Raw genomic sequence first — 20846 nt, forward strand, 5'->3', positions numbered from 1 at the left:
GACTCGAACACTTACATTACTTTTTATTTTTCTCCTGCTCTAATTGACGGAATGGTATCCTGTTTTTCCACCGCAAACTGACAGCTTTTAACCTCTCTTAAAGGGCCGTCTTCCTCCCTCGTCCCTCTCTGAACAAACAGAACTAAATTTATTCAGCCAGCCCATCGAAACCGGCCCAGGGGTAATGGATTGGGAATAACTGGAGGGTTTAACACTAGCGTGTGTGTGTGTTTGTGTGTGTGTGTGAGTGTCTACTGTGTGTGTGTCTACTGTATGTGTGTCTACTGTGTGTGTGTGTCTACTGTGTGTGTGTGTGTGTGTGTGTGTGTGTGTGTGTGTGTGTGTGTGTGTGTGTGTGTGTGTGTGTGTGTGTGTGTGTGTGTGTGTGTGTGTGTGTGTCTACTGTGTGTGTGTCTACTGTGTGTGTGTGTGTGTGTGTCTGTGTGTGTGTCTGTGTCTGTGTGTGTGTGTGTGTGTGTGTCTACTGTGTGTGTCTGTGTGTGTGAAAGAGACAGAGAGAGAGAGAGATCTTGATTGGCCATGCCCACCTGGCGGCATCACTATAAAAGCGCTGTGTGATCAGGAAGACAGCCACGAAACAGCTAGCCAGCTCAGGACCACTCCAGCACCTTCTGCTCTACTCTATCAAGCCGTCTGCCTCTACACTCTACACAGGTGAGTATGTGGTCTGGGGTGGGGTTTGAAGTTTACAACCTGGATGTACTATATACCTGTATCAATTCATACCACTAGGATTTCTTTCTTTTTTGGGGGGACTTTTTTATGGCATTATTTAAGATAGGACAGTTTGAGTGTGACACGAAACGAGTGGGGGGAGGAGGGAGATGGGGAAGGACCGGCAAAGGACGTCGGGCCTGAATCGAAACCCAGGTCGCCGGTGTAGTACTGCGTCATTTTAGCTCATTGAGCCAGAAGTAATAAGTAAATGTATGGTGCAAGTACAACACTAACATGACATTACAAGGAAGTTTCATCAGTTGTTCCATAATGAGGTGGATAGACGTTGTTATTGGAAGAAAAACCCTACCCCCCCCCCCCCTTATTTCTACTTTGGACATCTCTGCATTTTTGACAATGTGTGTGTGTGTGTGTGTGTGTGTGTGTGTGTGTGTGTGTGTGTGTGTGTGTGTGTGTGTGTGTGTGTGTGTGTGTGTGTGTGTGTGTGTGTGTGTGTGTGTGTGTGTGTGTGTGTGTTGTTTTTTTGGTTTCACAGGTACCATAATGACGATCATGCACTCTCTTGCTGGGATCCTTCTCCTCCTCTTCATCCAGAGTAGCTGGCAAGTCCCCCTGGTGGAGGAAGATGGCAGCCCCAGGTAACACCACCAAAGAATACACACAGTATCAAACGCAAGCAGATAATTGGAGTGCTTCTGGGTCTTCACCTTTTTCCTTGGTGCTCATCAGTGTGGGGGCTCACAAGTTTAGTCCAAGAAGAGAAATTCTGAGGCACTCAAGGTTGCTCTTTTTTTGTACTTTTAATTTGGCTACAATTGCTTATGCATTTCAGTCTTAAAGGCCTTCTTCAGGGCGTATCAGTACATAAAAATTGCAACCTTGAGTGCCTCAGAACTTCTCTTCTTGGACTAATACACAGTATATTATTATCAACCTTTAGAATCCATGGTGACAAAGGCATTGCCATAACTAACTTGCTAGCGGTTGCTAATGCTAAATCATTCAGAGCAGAAGAGCTATGGGCAGCCTTACTGGAACTAGCAGACCGGAAATTCTGTCAGAAACATGAGAAACGTTGAAAAATGTGGGGATGATGGACGAGGGGATAAAAAAACCAACGTATAGTAAAAAGCCTGTTTAATTTTTTGGCCTTGCTTATGACTCTTTTCCACTGCCGGTTTTCTGGTTGGCCTACAGCTCGACACAGCGTGACTCGGCTGCCACTTTTTGCTTTACCATTGAACTGACTCGTGCCTATTTGAAAAGCAAAAAGGGGCGGCCGAGTCGCGCTGTGTCGAGCTGTAGGCCTACCAGAAACCCTGCAATGGAAAAGAGGCACTAGTGACTTTGCTGAAGCTTACCCTCCAACCCTCCATGTGTGTGTACTCTTAACTGTGCTGCAGCTTGGAGCCCCAGGCCCCCGTGCTGGAAGAGCCCCGGGAGGCGGCCAGCATGAAGAGGCACTCAGAGGGGACCTTCTCCAACGACTACAGCAAGTACATGGAGAACAGGAGGGCACAGGACTTCGTACAGTGGCTCATGAACTCCAAGAGGAGCGGGTGAGTGAGTGTCTGTGTGTGTGTGTGTGTGTGTGTGTGTGTGTGTGTGTGTGTGTGTGTGTGTGTGTGTGTGTGTGTGTGTGTGTGTGTGTGTGTGTGTGTGTGTGTGTGCGTGTTTGTATGTGTGCAGGGCCGCTTACAGCTTTTGATGGGCCCAGGACAAAGTCATCTGAAAGGACCCCTTACCCAATACATACAATTTAATGGGAACCCAATTCTGGGGCCCCTATCTCCCTGGGCCCGGGACAACATACCCCTTTGTCCCCCCTGTTGGCGGCCCTGTGTGTGTGTCTGTGAGTGTGTGTGTGTGTGTGTGTGTGTGTGAGAGAGAGAGAGAGAGAGAGAGAGAGAGAGAGAGAGAGAGAGAGAGAGAGAGAGAGAGAGAGAGAGAGGTGGGATATGGAAAAAGAGTGAAAGGCAAAAACAAGCTGAAGAGCTAAATGGGCTAAATGGGTGATTTGACAGTGTGCTTACTTCTCTATTCTGCTGGCCAGTGCCGGGGTGTTATTGGCTGTGTGAGGCCATTTAAGCCGAGAGTGGATGTCAAGAGTGACAAATGCCCCTTGTGCTGAACATCATAAAAACACAAATAGCACATCCTGTGGTAAAGCAGCATATTGTATGAACAGCAAAAAACAAAAAAAAACCTTCACGTGTTAACACGCCATTAGCTCTTTGCTTAGCTTAGCTAGGCTTATGGACGGCAACGCCAACCTGATATTCCACATATTCAAAATCAATTTCTGTTATAGTATAAATGGATAAATGTGAAAGAAAGAAAAAATATTCATGAAAGTAAGATATACACCTAAATATTTGACAAAAGTCTGGAATAAAAAATGTAGGCATCGCTTTTACTTGTGGTTGTCTGCTTTTGCCAGACATAAGATGATCTATTGATTTTGTGTAGTATTATCATATTGATTTATTATTAAATATCGACTCATAAGCTCACACAATCTACTGTAGGCCCTATGTATGGTTTTAAGCAATAGTCTACTTTGCATGACTGCCCACAGGCCTGCCAACAGGGGGACAAAGGGGTATGTTGTCACGGGCCTAGGGAGATAGGGGACCCAGAATTGTGTCCCCATTGCATTGTATGAGTTGAGTGGGGGGCCCTTTCAGATGACTCTGTCCCGGGCCCAGCGAAAGCTGTCATCGGCTCTAACTGCCTATAAAGCCCATAAGTCCAACTGATCAGAGGTCAACTTCCCCTTTATATAGGCCTACTTGGGCTGCCAAGAGAATATTCATTCACTTAGTAATAAGTCAAGTCAATAAATCATACATACATACATAATAACCATCTTTTTAAACTGACTTACAGTAAAAGCTGCATAGTTTTTTCCCCATGGTACAGTACAAACTAAGGTGCGGTCCACATGTGCTGTCTCTGTTTTGCAGTGGTCCCTCCAGACGCCACGCTGAGGGCACGATCACCAGCGATGCCAGCATCTACCTTCAGGACCAGGCTGCCAAGGACTTCGTCACCTGGCTCAAGTCGGGACAGATCCGAAGAGAGTAGGCATCACCTCCGTCCTCTCACCTCCGCCAGCAGTATTAGTGACCAACCAAAACCTCCTCAAACAGTACACAGTAAACACACTACAGTGCTGATTCAACATTTAGGGAGTCGATTTAACATCTTCTTCTAGCTTGTATCTGGTACCAGAGTACTCTCTAGGTGTTGAATTAACACTGCATTCTTTACTGTGTAGTAGAGACCAGCCAAGTAAAGAGACTGACAAAGCCAGTGCGAGAGAGAGAGAGAGAGAGAGAGCTTAGAGGGATACACAGAGAAAGAGAGAGCATCTATCGCTGTTGTTCCTCCATTCATCTGCATCAAAGAGTCTTTCTCGTGTTCACCTGTGTGTGTGCTGTCCTTTCAAGTGGTCATGATTAATAAAAGGCCATAAAATTACGATTGAATTTATTGGTATTTGGAGCGATTAAGTGTGGAATTTCAAGTGTGTAAATTTGTTGTTGGATAGTGATGGTGAAAACATCAGCACACGCTCACCACTACAGCTGGGCAAAGTCAAGTCAGCTTCATACAGTAGAAGACTTGTCATGCACACAGTGTTAATTCAATTCAGGTGTTGAATTAACACTGAAGAATATACTGTGCACTGACAATGCAACCAGGTGATATGACTACTTAAACCATCAACCTGGCTGAAGCAGCATTCCCTGATTGCAAAGGGACATTGAATCGGCACAATTATCGTCGAATCACCGCCCAACGCCACAGAATGCCATCGAATCAACACCCTTTTGATCCCTGGGTTTTGTGTGTGGTGGCAATCCGAGGTTCAGAAAGAAGCCACATCTTATTTCTCAGAGAAGCTGATCAACAGTACCTGTCTTGAGTGCTTAGTACAAGCATCTGATTCAGTTAGTTGGATCAAATTTGTGACAGGGTTTCCTAAACTGTCTGAACCCAGGCTTGACACTTGCGTGCATGTACCCTCTGAGGCTGGATCATTCACCTCTGTTCAAAACACAGCACATCACACCCCTCAATGAACTCCGAAATGACACCCTGTGGCAATTTTTTGCCTTTCTTGCCAGTTTACTCTGCAATGACATCTTCTGACACATAAACACTTTTGTATAATCAATTCTCAAAAGGTTCGGGGCAGAATCGCTTAAAAAATATAATATTCACAGCAACGAACTGTTAAAAAGCTGAAATGAATGAATGGATTGGCAATGATCTACTGGATGCTGAGTGAATATACTAGCCTACCTAGCACTGCAAGTGCTATATTCGCACAGGTGATGATGATGACGCTTGTGTGTTTGCTGTTCTCTCAGCCTTGAAGACACGGCATCGCTACAGAGGAGACACGTGGACGGCAGCTTCACCTCCGACATGAACAAGGCGCTAGAGAACCTGGCTGCCAAGGAGTACCTCATGTGGGTGATGAACTCCAAACCGGCCGCAGCAAGGTACTATGGCAACCTACTATAATAAACAATAGCCTACACATTATAGTATATATTTTGAGGGCTTTTATTATGACTGGACAGTGTGAGTAGAGGCAGGAAATGACTAGGAGAGAGAGAGACGGGGCAGGGGTGGGAAATGGCCCAGGCTAGATTCGAACCCGGGTTCCCATGGGCATGCAAGCCTGTATAAGTGGGGCTCAAAGCACTACTCCACAGCACCCCCAAATACATAGTGCTGTATATTCCAGTAGTGGTGACTGACACTCAAGGTGTTTAACAACACTTATTCAACACTGAGTTGAAATTAACAACCTTCCATAGACTGTATTTTCTTCAAGGCTCTGAGTGTGGACACTGCAAAATGTTCTATGGATGTAGGCTACTGTGATTTTATTTTGGACTGCACGAATAGCTTATGTTTAGAAGAAGCAGTATGAAAAACTGCACTATTTTTTTGTTCGTTCTTCTCCATTGTCATTACATGACTGCACACACTTGTAACAAAATTTATATTTAGTCCTACAAAATTTTGCACTGTTCCTCAAAAATTCCTTGGAATTGCACTATCTATAGCCTATATAACTTACCCCACTGAAATCATAGTTGGATAAAAATTGTGGAAGTTAAAACAAATGTTCAAAAATCATGCGGCACGTTGCTTTAATCTTTAAGGCTGTTGTGAATTGATGCAGGCTGTGGCCATTTCTCAATGTTCTAGTGGGCGTCCTCCGAAGTGTGTCAGCCTAATAAGTCCCAGGCCCTGTGATTGTGGTGAACGCTGCGGAGTATCCAATCACTGGGCGTGACTAATTAGGCTGAAACACTTTGAAGGGCGCACACTGCAACATTGAGAAATGGCCAGTGTTTTTGCAGTGCTAGCTTTCTAAAAATGGCTTTGTCTCTCTTGTCATTTTTTAGCAGCAAAAGAAATGAGGATCAATGAGTGCTTCCTTGTCCAACGGAGTGATTCTGTAGGCCCACTACAGCTGCAACGCCTACTGCATAAAAGCCATATTGCTTAGCCGACAAACTATTGTGGAGATTGCAAGCCATGTTTATTGTATGCACTGTGACAATGAAACAAATGATTATTTATTTTCCAAACAAAAAAAGGAACGCCAAAAAAAAAAAAAAACTAATGGAGAGAGTATTTTTTCTAAAGATATGATTTATTTTCTATGGATGTTAGTTTTAGAGGAATAATATATATGCTCAGGTTTTAAAAATACCCAGGTCTCAAGGAGTTTTAGTTTACATGTGTTTTCAAAGTGCCATTCATGATGTTGTCATGCCCTGCAAAATAAACTCATTGATCATGTGAAGTTTGTTCATGTTTTACATTACATTGCACTTAGCTGGCGTTTTTTTTTAAATCCAAAGCCACTTACAGTAGATAATTGCCTTGCTCAGGGCCACTTAAGACATGTATGGAGGTGTAGGGAAAGGTAAGGGTGGGATTTGAACCTTAAACCATCTGAACTCAAGACCACCTCCCTAAACATTAGGCCACGGCTGCCACATGTTTTGTCTTGAGCTGCAAAATACATTCTCTTCTCTCATGTTTCTAACTGAATGGTGGAGATATTCAAGGTCAAAACTACATTGTGAACCAAAAACTAGACTCCTTTCAGAACCTTTGAAATCTGTCTGCCTTTTCTGCTCGTCCACAAGTGTTCTGGAGGTTTGACCCTCCACCCCTTCTTGGCCACGTAGAGGAGGAGTGCAGATTTACCGGCGCACTGGCGTGTTCATTCTTGCAACAGTCCCACATGGAGGGGTAAAAACTACAGTAGTGCTATAGTAGGGTTTCTCAACAGGGGCTCTACAGCCCCTCAGGGGGTGTTGGGGAGCCATAGGGGGGCGTTGAGATGAATAAAACGGAGGGGGCATGGTGCATAGTTGCCATTGGGGGTCATTATAGTCCTTTTTTTTTTATTCTAAATGGGTCATTGACAGGCTTATGATGAGGCCAAGGGGGCGTTGGGATGCTTATGATTAGATCCTAGGGGGCATTTATTTATCTATTTATTTAATTTTTTTAATGGTTGAGAACCACTGTGCTATAGCATTGCAGTATTGTGTCTAAAATAATATAAGATTTGTTTGCACTTTGCAATGTTTTTATGCTCAAAATACTGTATTAACTGACTGTATGCATTACTGCATCCCACAGTAACACACTAATACTACAGTAACAACAGGAAAATGGCAGTTTTATAATACTGTTTCTCTATGTTGCATTATACATGTATTATATCAATGTGGAAATTGGAAATGAATGTAGCAGCCGGCTTGATAAACACCAGCAGGTGGCAGCAGTGTATTTGTCTATGAGGAATGTGTGCATAAATAAAACTGTAAATCTAGAAGTCTTTTCACACAACACAACCTACCGTAATTACAGTAAAAGCACCATGAGCTCCCCCACTCCCCCATACACTTAACAAAATTGACTGCGGTGATTATGCTGTCACAACACACAGCCAGTGCCAATCCTACCACAACCAGTAAGCATATGGTCAATTGGAACAAAACATATATCTGTTTTCCCAATATACACTAAGCCTGCTTCATCAGAGATGATAAAAACGTAATGGAATTACAGTAGTAGTAGTAGTAGTAGTAGTAGTAGTAGTAGTAGTAGTAGTAGTAGTAGAGTATGGACTTGATCAACACAGAGCCCATCCTCCATCTTGATGTTGGATGGGATGTGCCAAGTGTACACACTTCAAAAATATATATATATATATATATATATTTTTGTCGGCTTTCTCCCCTTTAACCCATTTTAGCCCAAGCCCTTTTTGGGTAAAGGTGCCCTCTCACTATTCAAATCTTAATATCTTAGCCTCCGAAACACATAAAACATGAAATAAGTTGCGTTTAAAAGCTACAACCTTCATTTTGCACTAGAATGTGTTCATTCAGCTCTAACATACCCAATTTTTTAATAAAAGAGCTCAAATCTCAAGAACTTGAGCTTATATGTCGCTCCAGGACACAATGGGTTAATGAAGATGAAGATCATGACAGGAAGAGAGTGAGAGAGAAAAAGAGAAAGGGTGGAGCATTTGAACCTGGGTCCCCATGCCCCCAGTGCCGCCAGTTACTATTGGCACCTTTGAAGTTTAAGTACATTATGGGACATATCTCCAGACAACAAATAATAAGGTCAACCATGATTTTTCTATAGATAGCTTGTGGTTGATACTAATATTAAAATAATCAACAGCATTAAATATTAAACTATGAGAGGGAAAAAATTGAAGACGGTAAAGCTCCTTGGATCACTGGTATTGGCACCCTTTACTGGATACCATTGTGGAAACCTAATTTGACTCAATTATGGTAAATCGCAAATGGGAATCACCTTTGACTACTTGCTTTTTCCCATATAACATGAATTAGGCAAGGAATTATGATATTTGTGTTTAAATAACCACGTGTTACAGCTTGTGTGTCTTTCACCAATGTGAAGACAGAGGACCTGCCTGAGGACACCACAAATACTATTATTTGCAAAAACAAGACCTCCAAATAATAAAAGGTCATCTCAAAAGACCTTGGTATAACATTTTCAACACTGTGTTGAGTTATTCAGAAATCTGCCAAACATGGGGGAAGAAATTATGATAAAAGTATTTGGAAGGCGGTCCAAATAATGAAAAAACATGTTAACCCATGTTAAATACTACAAAAAGTAGTGCCTTTTGGTTGGAGACCAAGGCAGACCACATTGCTTAATAAAAGTCATAACAGGGAACACCTGACGGCTGTATGAGAAAATACAGGCATAGCACAGCCCTTTTAAGAATGTTTTAAGGTCAGGTGAAGCAATAGCACAGTTTTTCAGTGACTTACACAAACAGCATGTTTGCATACTCTGCAAGAAAGTCTTTAAGGAAAAGGACACCCTACCAAAAATCAAGCATGGTGTCCGATCCATAATATTATGTCACCCCATTGTTGCACCAGGTATTGGAGGCTTTGACCGTATCACAGGTATCATGACAGGCATCATGACATGACAGGTATCATCATTTACAGGAAAATTTGTAACCATGGCAAGAACACTTGGTTTGAGTTGAACATCATGTGCACTCCAGCAAGACAAATTGGAGCAGATTGTACACAGGGCCCTCAACTTGCTGCTACGCCCCTGGCATGGTACAATGCATCCACCTCAGAGAGAGTGTAACAGGCTCAATGATCCACCTCCAAGTACGGCCACTTTTTAACAAGTGGCTTGATGGCAACGTAACGCGTCAGGTCAACTGAAAGCTCGAGGGAGAGGACAGAGTGATTTGGTTCTGGTTGTGGGTTGCACTTAAGACACTCGAGTTTTTCTCCCTTGGGCCGAGAAATCTCACTGGATGTGAGTGAGTCTGTCTGACAGAAAAAAAACAGCCTCCCCTTACTGCGCTAAATTCAAGTCCCCAAAGTGTTTGGAATTGGACAACGGACCGCATTACAGTATAGCAGCTCATGTTTCCATGTTTTGGAGTTCAAAATCAGGGAAAGATGAAGGCAGATTTTAACTGTCCTTTAACCTAACCTAACTGTCATCGAGTGGCCACTGGAAGCAGTGTGTAATTCACAAATTAGTAATATTATTCACATCAGGTGATACGGTTATCATTTGTTAAGTAGGCCTCAAAAGCACAAAATACACGTTACACTATACTAGGCTCTGGAGTCTGCTGACAGAGACGGATTATAACTCCAAGGGCCCCTGTGTCACACAGCAAGGATGAGTGTTTCCAGAAAAGCATCAGGGTTTTAGGCCAGAATTAGAGACCCTAATTACAGATTAGAGACCCTTTGTTGTTGTGGTTTTGGGGGTTTGCCCCGTGAAAAAAATGAAAAGTACAGTTGTGAAAAGTGTCAAATATATGTTTGTACTGCAAACACAATAGCCTCATGGGGACAATAAAGTTCTACTACTACTAAAAATATATAAATAAATAAATAAAAAAAACCAATATGAGAATGGAAATATAGAGGCTTGGACCTCAGGGCCCCCTTGGTTCTTGGGCCCCGAGGCCTGGGCCCAGTAGGCCTGATCAGTAATCCATCCTTGCCTGGAGACTGCTGATTCAGAAACCGTGGCGGTGGTGGTGGTGGTGCGAAATGGCCGCTCAGTGAGATGGATTGGGACGTGCCTGGGAGTGACAGCAGACAGACGGAGAGCGAGGTCACTGCTCTTCACTGCTATGAGCAGGCAGGCAGGCAGGGCCAGGGCCTCTCCCTAGTGGCCGTTTAGTGCCACTCAAGTATTCAACGCACAACCTTGTCCTCACGTCCACACACCACTTTCTTGTATTACAAGCAGGCTTGCAATTCATCAGTGCTTATCAGTGAGTTGGTTTGTCAGCTGAGAGGGGGGCCTTTTTGTATTCCGATGAAGACAACTTGGTCTACTGAGCACGACAGCACCTCCCTTCATTTTATGACAGAAAAGTGCAAGGGCTCTGTTCAAAATTCCCCTTGAGGTGTACGTAGGCCTACTATATGTCCATGTGCCTGCCTGTCAACCTATCTTTACAATACTGTGTGACACCAATACAATGTTTGTTTACATTTACAAACACTCTTGTATGTGGATTTTGTGTCTTAAAGTTCTTGTATGTGTATATTCCCTTACATTCTTCCACCTCCCCATAGGCAGAAGTGATATCAAAACCCATAGCAAAGAGAATTTTACTATCTCTGCCCATATAGCGAAAAATGAGAAATTTGGAACCGTGTATGGTCCTGATTACAGTAGGTAGATCACTCAAGATGGAGGAAGAACGAACTTCACAGTAGGAGCAAATACATCAATGTATAAAATTTAAAGTCAAAAGGCATAATTGAAATGGGTGGTAATGGAAAATATTCATGAAAATGAATGAACAATCGACATTTTGAAGGCGCACATCTAAAACTGACCCTGACTCTTTTTGACAGTGGAACAGTGCGATAAGCATTTAAAAGATTTAATGCCGTAGCACTACACTAGTAGTACAACATCACACATTACACAGCAAAACACGCACACAGAGCAGAGAGCCAATATATTAGTTAGCTTTATTAGCTTTCACAGGAATCTTGTTTTGAAAAAAGTCACACTGACAACAATACATTTGCTTTATTTGTAAGTGAGAATCAATCAATGATGGAGACATTTCAAAGAGCCAATACTGATTTGATCACAACATCAGTATCGCTTTTGAGGGTATACTCGAATAATCAGTTGCAAAATAAAACGTGAAAGTGCACAGTAGTTTAACTCTACAAAAAATTCTACCGCCTGCCTCTTTTGGGCAGTTTCAAGCATTATGAGAAGCCAAGAGAAGTGGCCGAGTAACCGCAACTAACTCTGCAACTATACTCTTTGTCTAAATCTGTTTTAAATTACATATAGACATGTTAAGTCATAACACTTTATACATGGACAAAAATACAAGATGGAATGTACAGATATTATGTTAAAAAAAAATCTCCATTTGGAACTTGATATACGTAATGCCCTCTTATGAAAGAATTATTGCATCCTCCTCTACCTCCCGACCGCCGTATCTCTCTCGCCAACTGGTACATACAACATACAGGTATACACGGGTATTCATGGGTTAGAGTTCGCTGCTCGGAGTGGAAAATTCCATTCCCAGCAGCCAATCAGGAGCGTGGGATTTGAGAGGCGAAGTCACATGACTGCCATTGACACACAGCGACGCATGTACAGTACGTGGACGGATGGAACAGTAATGCAAGCATAATAGTAGTTATCATTACATTTTAAATTCCATTTAAACAAAATATATATGTAAGCTTTCTATGTACTATATGTACTGGTAAACCAACCCTCTCGTCCTCTATTCTGTACATGGTTGGTTATCCCGTCTTCACGCCATCCCCAGATCGCACGTCCCGAAACAAACAAGTCAGAACAAGTATAGGAGATGTGTCTGGGTGAGAGGGGGGCAACACTTTACTTTAATATCAGACACTAGTGCTGTGCTTACACAATGCATGTGTTGCCATCCAAAATACATCATGTAAGTACCACGCTAGCACATGATATTACGTTATTGTTACAAAGAATGTTTCACTGTATAGGCTACCTATGTACGTAGGTAGATGCGCTGTAACACAGACCACATGAAATTAAGTGTTACCAAAAGGGGAAGAAGAGAAAAGGTTAAAAAAATAACAATACAGATAGACAAGAGACATTTAGCAGCAAAGTTGCTGTAGAAAAGAAAAGCAAAAAATTTAAATGGCAAGCATCCACTAAAAAGTGTGGATGTACTGAAGGTCTCAAGACGGCCTCCTCAAGACTTCTTTTTCTTGAACATACTTTTGAAATATACTGCTAATATACTGACATTTTACTCTTATTACATTTGCAAAGATTTCAGTAAATTTTTCAGAGTGATATACATTTTCTATATGAATTTTTCAGACAGAAACACGATATCTATTTAGTACGTCTCTTAGTTTCTATATCTAGCACTTGCTAGCTATGTACGTTTCTTTAAAAAAAAACAAAAAAAAACAACTGGATATATTTCATACACAAGACAATTTTTTTTAAAAGGAGAATATTCTAAAGTCAAAAAATAAAAAACATACAAAATACATACTATTCGTGAAAAAAAGAAAAATCAAACTTTGAAAATGTCATTGGGGCATTTTAAAACATGAAACATCACATTGATACACTCATGTACCCTCACCCCACCACTAAAAGAATCAATACATCACACACATACTGTACATACTCACACACGCAGAAAATCACAAACACTCAATCAACCATACGCTCATTCACATACATTCGCACGCACACACACACACACACACACACACACACAGGCATACTTCAACACGCAACGACCATGGAAAATGGTGCAATGGTTTGCTAAAGGTTTTCACCACTTGAACAAGCACAGACAAATGTACAAAGGAACGTATAGAAGTTTTGGAATGTGGCACAATAATACATGCATGTACAGTTGGTGCTGTGTGTAGTTCGTGAAGATGTGGGTTTGTGTGTATTTGTGGGTGGGTGTGTGTGCATGTGAGTAAGACGTTGTGAGCACATTGGTGAGTGTGTGTGCATGTAAGTAAGCGTGTGCACATTTGTGTCTGTAATCGGTGTGCAGTTGAGCAAAACAACAACAAAGGGGGGGGGGGTTAAACAAGAAAATAAAAGGTCACAAACTGGTCTCCCTGTCCAAGCCTTTCTCGACATCTCGGTCGTGTTTTCGGCTCACCGCTCCAGGAAAACTGTGGAAAGATGGGGAAAAGAAGGTAAGAAGACAGAGGGGGGAGGAGGGGGAGAAGAATTATTATGGTTGCCATGGTAACCAATCAGGCAGCACATCATGTCATTCTTCTGCTGCCAGGAAACCCACTCTATAGCAAGGTCATCCTACTTTATCCTCTCCACACTGCCACGCAGGCAGCACACGTCAACATACATTTTTCAAACACAAACGTCAAGATGGCTTCAGCAATCACACTGGTGTGTAGTGTACTGTATCTGACTTTGGTTGGGAACTGAATTATGTATCATAGGACAACGTACGGAATTTGTTCTCCATGAATCATGAATGATTTCACTTCTTCAATAATTAAGAATTTAACAGTGTTAAATCCCTCCAGGCCACAGTACTCTTACTGTACCGTAGTAGAATAGCGAGGCTGTATAGTACATACAGTCCAGAATAATCAATGCATACTAAAGCTAATTCCACACGTCATATGCTCCAGCAGTTAAAATGCATGACAGATGCTAATGAGGCAGATATTATGATGGCTCAGCAATGTTGAGACCCGGGCCTTCAGCCTTCAGCCATGACTCTGGCCAGATTAATGTTGTTCTTGCTTCAGACACCTTCATCTGGTATCATTGCCATACATATTTGGCTTCATATATATATATATTAAAAAACTATTTAACTTTTTTCCCCTTTCTCCACTCCTCTTCAAACTCTTTGAGTCAACCTCGAGGCCGGCTAAGATTACAGAATAGGGAATTCCTCCCCGATCTGAGTCTAACTCGGGGAGCTGAGCAAAGACATGCAGATCTGGCGAGAGTCTGCTTAGGGCCTTCCGCCATGGCTGAGAAGATTCATATGATTGAACAGCTCCAGTCAAGAGCTTTGTTAATGCAGACATACAACATTCCAAGTTATTACTGAAGGAAAAACTGTTGATTTTGAACAATGATGACATCAAAAGTGTCATGCAGCAATGTGGAATGTTCCATGAGTTTATGAATGAATCTCTCTCTATCTCTCTTTCACACACACAAGCATGCACACAGTCTCACTCTCCATCACTGACTACCTTGATCACCTTCACTCACACACACACACACACACACACACACACACACACACACACACACACACACACACACACACACACACACACACACACACACACACACACACACACACACACACAGTTTAGTACTACTGCACATTGTCATTCACCATTTGTTCGTAACACTCTCTCATTCACAATCTCTCTCTCACCCTGTTTCTTTATCTCTTTCCAATTCATTCATTCATTCAATCATTCATTCATTCTATCTTATTTCCAGGCAGCATTCATGCATTATGGGCGAGCTTTGTCCTCGCACATCTCCCGCCGTTATGCATAAACATGCGCAGACGTTCCATGCAGTGATCAATGACCACATTCATAGCACAGCATCACCATGAAAAAAAAGAGCAAAATAGAGGAGAAAATAAAACAAAAAGAAAAGACAAAACTTCAGTGGCAACAGACAGGAGACAACAGACCTCGATGGTCCTCGATGGAGATGTAACATTTTCTTTATCTGATGCAGTTTATTTACGCCTCACATACGTACTGGGGGGAGTCCAAAAATGTTGGCTCATTCATTGTGTACACGCGACTGACACACTTTTCTAGGGAAGAACCCTGACAAAAAGCTTAGGGTCAAAATACATCGGCCAGTGTTTGAGCGAACTTGAAGACGCACTGGGCGAAACGCGTTGTTAGCTCCAAAGAATTAAGAGGAAAAAAAGAATAGTATCCAGTGTGCGGTGTTTAATGAACTTTTCATATTGATCACGGTTTCCTGCCTTACACCTGCATAGCTGAAGGGTTGTGCACAAGGACTTTCAGGCACTTACATCGGCCAGTGTTCTTTGCCTTATTAGAAAAATGTGAAACTGGAGTGCCTCAGATTTCCCTTTTTATTTTAATGTCTGACAAACACTGAAACACTGAACGCATATGTGTTTTCTAGAAAGACTTGAGGATGCTGGGAGTGCTCTCGTTTCTCTTTATTTGTAAGTGAACTAATGGATGTTTTTGACGGATTGACAGTAGGCTATAACTTTGAAATACAGGCACTCAAGAAAGTGCACTGAGAAATGAAGATTGGGTCAACTTATTTTTGACTACCCATGTGTGCTTGTTTGTTTGTTTCTAAGTCTATTTATTTGGGCTGACTCTGGGACACTCTAACTCTCCTCACAAATTATGCCTATATACACTCACAAGAGAGAGGGCAGGTCTCTGATACAACGGTGACATCGGCGTCATGCATCTGCAGAATAATCAAATAAGTACTTGACAACGCCGCTGGCATTTAGCACTTGATTCGATTACAGCAGGCTGTGCTGGTCGTCTAAAGTCTCGGCAGTTAAGTTTAGTGCCCATTTAAGCAAACAAACAAAACATGCTACAGCAAGACAAAATGCCAATTGGGCTATTTAGTCCATAGGACGTAGTGCTCTGAGTATGGGGGTTGTGTGGTATCAGGGACATGTCAGTATCATCTAAAGGCTGTGTTCATAGGACATGCAGTATATGAAAACCTATGTTTTTGGCGAAGCAACTTAAGAAATCGCATTCACAACACATAATCTTTCAGGGGACTTAAGTCAAGGTGGCTGCCTTAACAATAACGTGCTGGAGGTAAATCCTGGACTTATCTCTACACTACAGTATCCTTCCCTGTGAAAGTGGAATCAGGTCTTGACCTGTAGTGACACAGAAGTGCACCTGTGGCAGTTCCCGGTCAGACACGACCACTGGATGCACGCATATGGTCCTGTGAGAGTCCTGTAAGCCCCTATAAGGCATACTGTACTGTGTATTCAGTTAAGACATGACCCCTGTTACACATTTGCTGTTACCTAAGTGCAAATGACCAAGTCGCAATGTATTACTAATACAGGCCCTGTATAATGTCCTAGTAGTGTAGTACTATGGTGGTTACGTCTTTTCAATGGCTACTACAGCTTTTCTCTGATGGTACGGCGTGCATTATGGGGTTACACTGTATAATGCATGTACTGTACTGTAGTTCGACTTGCTATGGATATAGATAAGAGTTGATAGTGCTCCCTGGTTGAACATACTGAATGCGTTCTTGTGGAGGAAGCTTTTCTCCCGAGACGGCCGCGGGCATGGATTGAACTATTGAACCAAACTTGAAGCGAGAGGCAAAAAATAAACTGCATTCTTCAAAAGAGAAAAAAAAGAAAGAGAAAAAGAAAAAAAGAAAACAATGGCGAGGGAAGGAGGTGGACGAGAGTGGACGAGGGTGGCGTCACCATGGTAACGGGTGCAGTGGTGGGTGGATGGGTGGGAGGGGCTCTCTTACCTTTGGCCAATCAGCTTGTAGGAGGTTTAGGTGGGGGAGCTTACATGTGAGATGGGATGGAGAGATAAAAGAGTCAGGAGATGTGAGCTGTCGCCAGTTCAGAAGCTCTCTCTCTCTCTTTCTCTCTCTCTCTCTCTCTTACACACACAGGGAGAGCTTCCTCTTTATCTTTTACTATTTCTTTTCAAAAACAGAAACTCCAGACGGCAACAGTTTATTTGAAGGGGTCTTCATATCATATGTGGGTGTCATGTAGCCGACGTAAGAATGACTTGACATTATTGATGTTTATGGCTGATGTCATAATGTGTCATACATTTTTAGAGTCAAGTATGGCAGGTAGCAGGATTCATTCCGGTTTCTTGATTAATTTTGAGGGCGCTGGCCCAAATAAAATACTTAGAATCAAAGAAAAGGGGGCGCACCTTGCATCAAACGGTTTTCTTTATTTTATTGCACAGTCGCGTTTCGGCGTGTGCCTTCAGCAAACTAAGGAACATGTCTGTGCAAAACGCTAAAGAAAGCTTGATGCAAGGTGCAAACACTTTTCTTTGTCATGACACCGACCCAAACAATGTCAACTTGACATTCCCAAATAATGTATGACACATTATGAGAACTGTCAATGATAATCAATATTGTGACGTTAATGTTCCTGATATGTGCCATGTCATGTCATTCTTATGCCGGTTATATGGCACCTTTGCAATGACCCCTTCAAAGAAAGTGTTACCTTACAGACAAACTACCAGGATTGGGCAACAGTGATATGGAGTAGCAGCACACATCAACGATAGACTGCTAAAAAAAATCAAGTGCTGGAAGAAAAAAGGCATTCTGAGGAGCTCAAACCTCAGTGTGATCAAGTGAAACCAAAATGCATCAAGAACTCAGTTTTAAGCAGGATTTGAGGAAGTGTTAAGTCTTCATGGCAGAGCTTAAAAAACAGCAGGGTCCAAAGAGAATCTGGTTTCATACAGAAAATACGTAAATGCATTTTAAACACCAAGTTGGATTTGAGCTCTCGAAGACTTAACACTTAGGGGAAATTGATTTTTTTTGCACCCGGATGCAGATGCAAAGTGAGAAATTGATCTAAAACAGTGAAAAAATATCTCACCTACAGTAAGTAACATAAATAAAGCAAGTTAAATTCATCCAAAACAGTGTACTGACTTGTCATGTCAAGGGTGAGAATGATAGAAAATTAAAGGTCAAACCTTTTTGAAGTCATGTCCTTTTTGGTGCTGTCTGTGTTGAGGCCTTTAAACACGTTGCCAAAAGAAGCCTTTGTCATCTCATCAGAGATGTTGACAGAGGACGGGTCATCCCTGATAAGGATGAAAATGAGAGCAAATAGATAAGAAGTCAAAACAGACAGACATTTAACATCCAAACAACCTCCTCTTACAATTATTGACAATGATGTTAATCATTCTTCTGATGCAGAACTCCAAGAGCTCAACTCCAAGAGCTCATCCAACGAAAGCTAAGGAAAGGAAAGTCCCATTTTGACCGGGACTTCTTGTCCTAAAAATAATAATTTGTAACACAACAGAAAGCATAGGCATACCAAGTGTGTATATATATAACTCTCACTAAGTTACCATGTTCAACATACTGTATAACACGCCCCTGCCCCCCAGCCCTCCGCATTCCCTCCATCTTGGATCAAAACATGTACTGGCTTCACTGAATTATGCAAATATGAATGTACATCTATGATGGGATGTAGGATTGGTCTTGACTCACTTGTAATGGCCTTCCATTGGTACCTGGACAATGCCCTCCTCCTCCACAATGCCACTGTGAACCTCCTGAAACAGACACCACATCCACGATCAAACTCCGACACCTCTTTTCAATACTGTTATGTGGAGGAGTTCAAGGGATCAAATTCCATAGAAAAGGACAACACTCACTAGTGTCTTCTTGTACTTAAAAAATGTTTAGCACACTATACCCAACATAAGCTTTTCGGTTCGACTCTGATATGTGCAAGTGGGCTAAACGGGAGGCCCCCACTCACTCTTTGCTGTCATTGAGTAGGGTCTGGGAGCAATATTATTCTTCTTGGTAAGCTTCATGGTAGATAGCGAAACAGTGAAACACAGACATACAGAGAAACCTAGAAATAGCATCGGCTTTCAATAACGGGTCCCAGTAAAATGAATATACATCTCATGCCCCATGCACGCACGCACGCACGCACGCACGTGCACACACTCACACGCACACACACACACGCACACACACACACACACACACACACACACACACACACACACACACACACACACACACACACACACACACACACACACACACACACACACACACACACACACACACACACGTCACCTCTGTCCCGTCATCCTCCAGTTTTTTCTTCTTGCTCTCAGGCATCAGGTCGTCCAGCCAGCTCAGCTCCCTCTTGCTGAAGAGGAAGTCCAGCAGCTTACGGATAAACACCAGGGCCAGCACCTAGAGCACAGAGAGACAGACAGGTAACACTGCTGAACACCAGGGCCAGCACCTCAAGTATAGAGAGACAGACAGGTAACACAGGTGAATACCAGGGCCAGCACCTAGAATAGAGAGACAGACAGGTAACACAGGTGAAACACCAGGGCCAGCACCTAGAGTAGAGAGACAGACAGGTCAGACTGCTGAACACCAGGGGCAGCGCCTACAGTACAGACACAGACAGGTCACACTGCTGAACACCAGGGCCAACCATTGCTATTTACTCTCAATGGGGCCAACACCTAGAGTATGGAGAGACAGGTCACACTGCTGAACACCAGGGCCAACACCTAGAGTATAGAGAGACAGACAGGTAACACAGGTGAAACACCAGGGCCAGCACCTAGAGTAGAGAGACAGACAGGTAACACAGGTGAATACCAGGGCCAGCACCTAGAATAGAGAGACAGACAGGTCACACTGCTGAACACCAGGGCCAGCACCTAGAATACAGACACAGACAGGTCACACTGCTGAACACCAGGGCCAACACCTATAGTATATAGAGAGACAGACAGGTCACACTGCTGAACACCAGGGCCAACACCCACAGTACAGAGAGACAGACAGGTCACACAGGTGAACACCAGGGCCAACACCTACAGTACAGAGAGACAGACAGGTAGAGTAGAGTAGAGTAACTTTATTGATCCCCAGGGGGAAATTCAGGTAACACAGGTGAAACACCAGGGGCAACATCTCGAGTGTAGAGAGACAGACAGGTAACACAGGTGAAACACCAGGGGCAACATCTCGAGTGTAGAGAGACAGACAGGTCACACTGTTATACTTTACAGAGACAGATAGGTCATACTGAGTATACAGATGAACACCAGGGACTGCGCCAACAGTACAGAGAGACAAACAGATCACACTGATTATAGAGATGAACACGAAAGCCAGCACCTATAGATGGTAGTCATGGGTAAGTGGTTAGGGTGAAGGCTTGTAGCCCAAAGGTTGCCGGTTCGATTCTCGACCCTGACAACAATATGAATGTTTGAAGCTAACCTATGTGTCATGCGTGTAAAGATAAAATAGTGTTTTACTGGGGCATCTCGGGCAAGTACAAAAGCAATATTTGGCAAGACCATTGTTCGAGTCCAAGTCGAGTCCAGGTCACTAGAAAAACGGACTCCAAGTCCAAGTCTGGACTTACGTTCTTCAGCCCTGCACTGACGGGCAATATGTCATTACTGTAACCACTTAGCTGTATACACTGCGTACACATAAACTCATTGTGTTAAAATTAGGGGTGGGCATAGATTAATTTTTTTAATCTAGATTAATCTCACTGTAATTATGAAATTAATCTAGATTAATCTAGATTAATCTATATCAAAATGGCTCATTCAGAATAGGCACGCTAGCGAAATAATGCCGAAAAAAAACCTTGGGGTTTCTTAAGACAGATGGCACATTAGACCAGAGCTCATCTCTTTTTTCCAAAATGCATCTCATCTTCAAAA

At 42.7% G+C, this 20846-nt stretch overlaps 2 protein-coding genes across 2 annotated transcripts in view; one reads left to right on the forward strand and one right to left on the reverse strand.

Moving 5' to 3' along the window:
* The first annotated feature begins 598 nt into the window (after positions 1 to 598).
* Positions 599 to 6507, forward strand: LOC134460162 (glucagon-2-like). The gene is given in 6 exon segments (XM_063212619.1): positions 599 to 675; positions 1235 to 1337; positions 2103 to 2258; positions 3666 to 3797; positions 5079 to 5213; positions 6132 to 6507. Coding segments are annotated over 5 exon segments (543 nt in total). The 5' UTR covers positions 599 to 675; positions 1235 to 1242; the 3' UTR covers positions 6157 to 6507.
* Positions 6508 to 11265: 4758 nt separating this feature from the next.
* Positions 11266 to 20846, reverse strand: part of slc4a10a (solute carrier family 4 member 10a) — a 116196-nt gene continuing 106615 nt past the window's right edge. Inside the window, exons 23-26 of the mRNA XM_063212017.1 lie at positions 19213 to 19335; positions 18604 to 18668; positions 18072 to 18182; positions 11266 to 13487 (exon numbers count right to left, since the gene is read on the reverse strand). Coding sequence (XP_063068087.1) covers positions 13415 to 13487; positions 18072 to 18182; positions 18604 to 18668; positions 19213 to 19335 — 372 coding nt within the window. The 3' untranslated portion in view covers positions 11266 to 13414. The remainder of the gene's footprint in view (positions 13488 to 18071; positions 18183 to 18603; positions 18669 to 19212; positions 19336 to 20846) is intronic.

This window comes from Engraulis encrasicolus, chromosome 12 (genome assembly GCF_034702125.1).
Source record: "Engraulis encrasicolus isolate BLACKSEA-1 chromosome 12, IST_EnEncr_1.0, whole genome shotgun sequence".
NCBI lineage: Eukaryota > Metazoa > Chordata > Actinopteri > Clupeiformes > Engraulidae > Engraulis > Engraulis encrasicolus.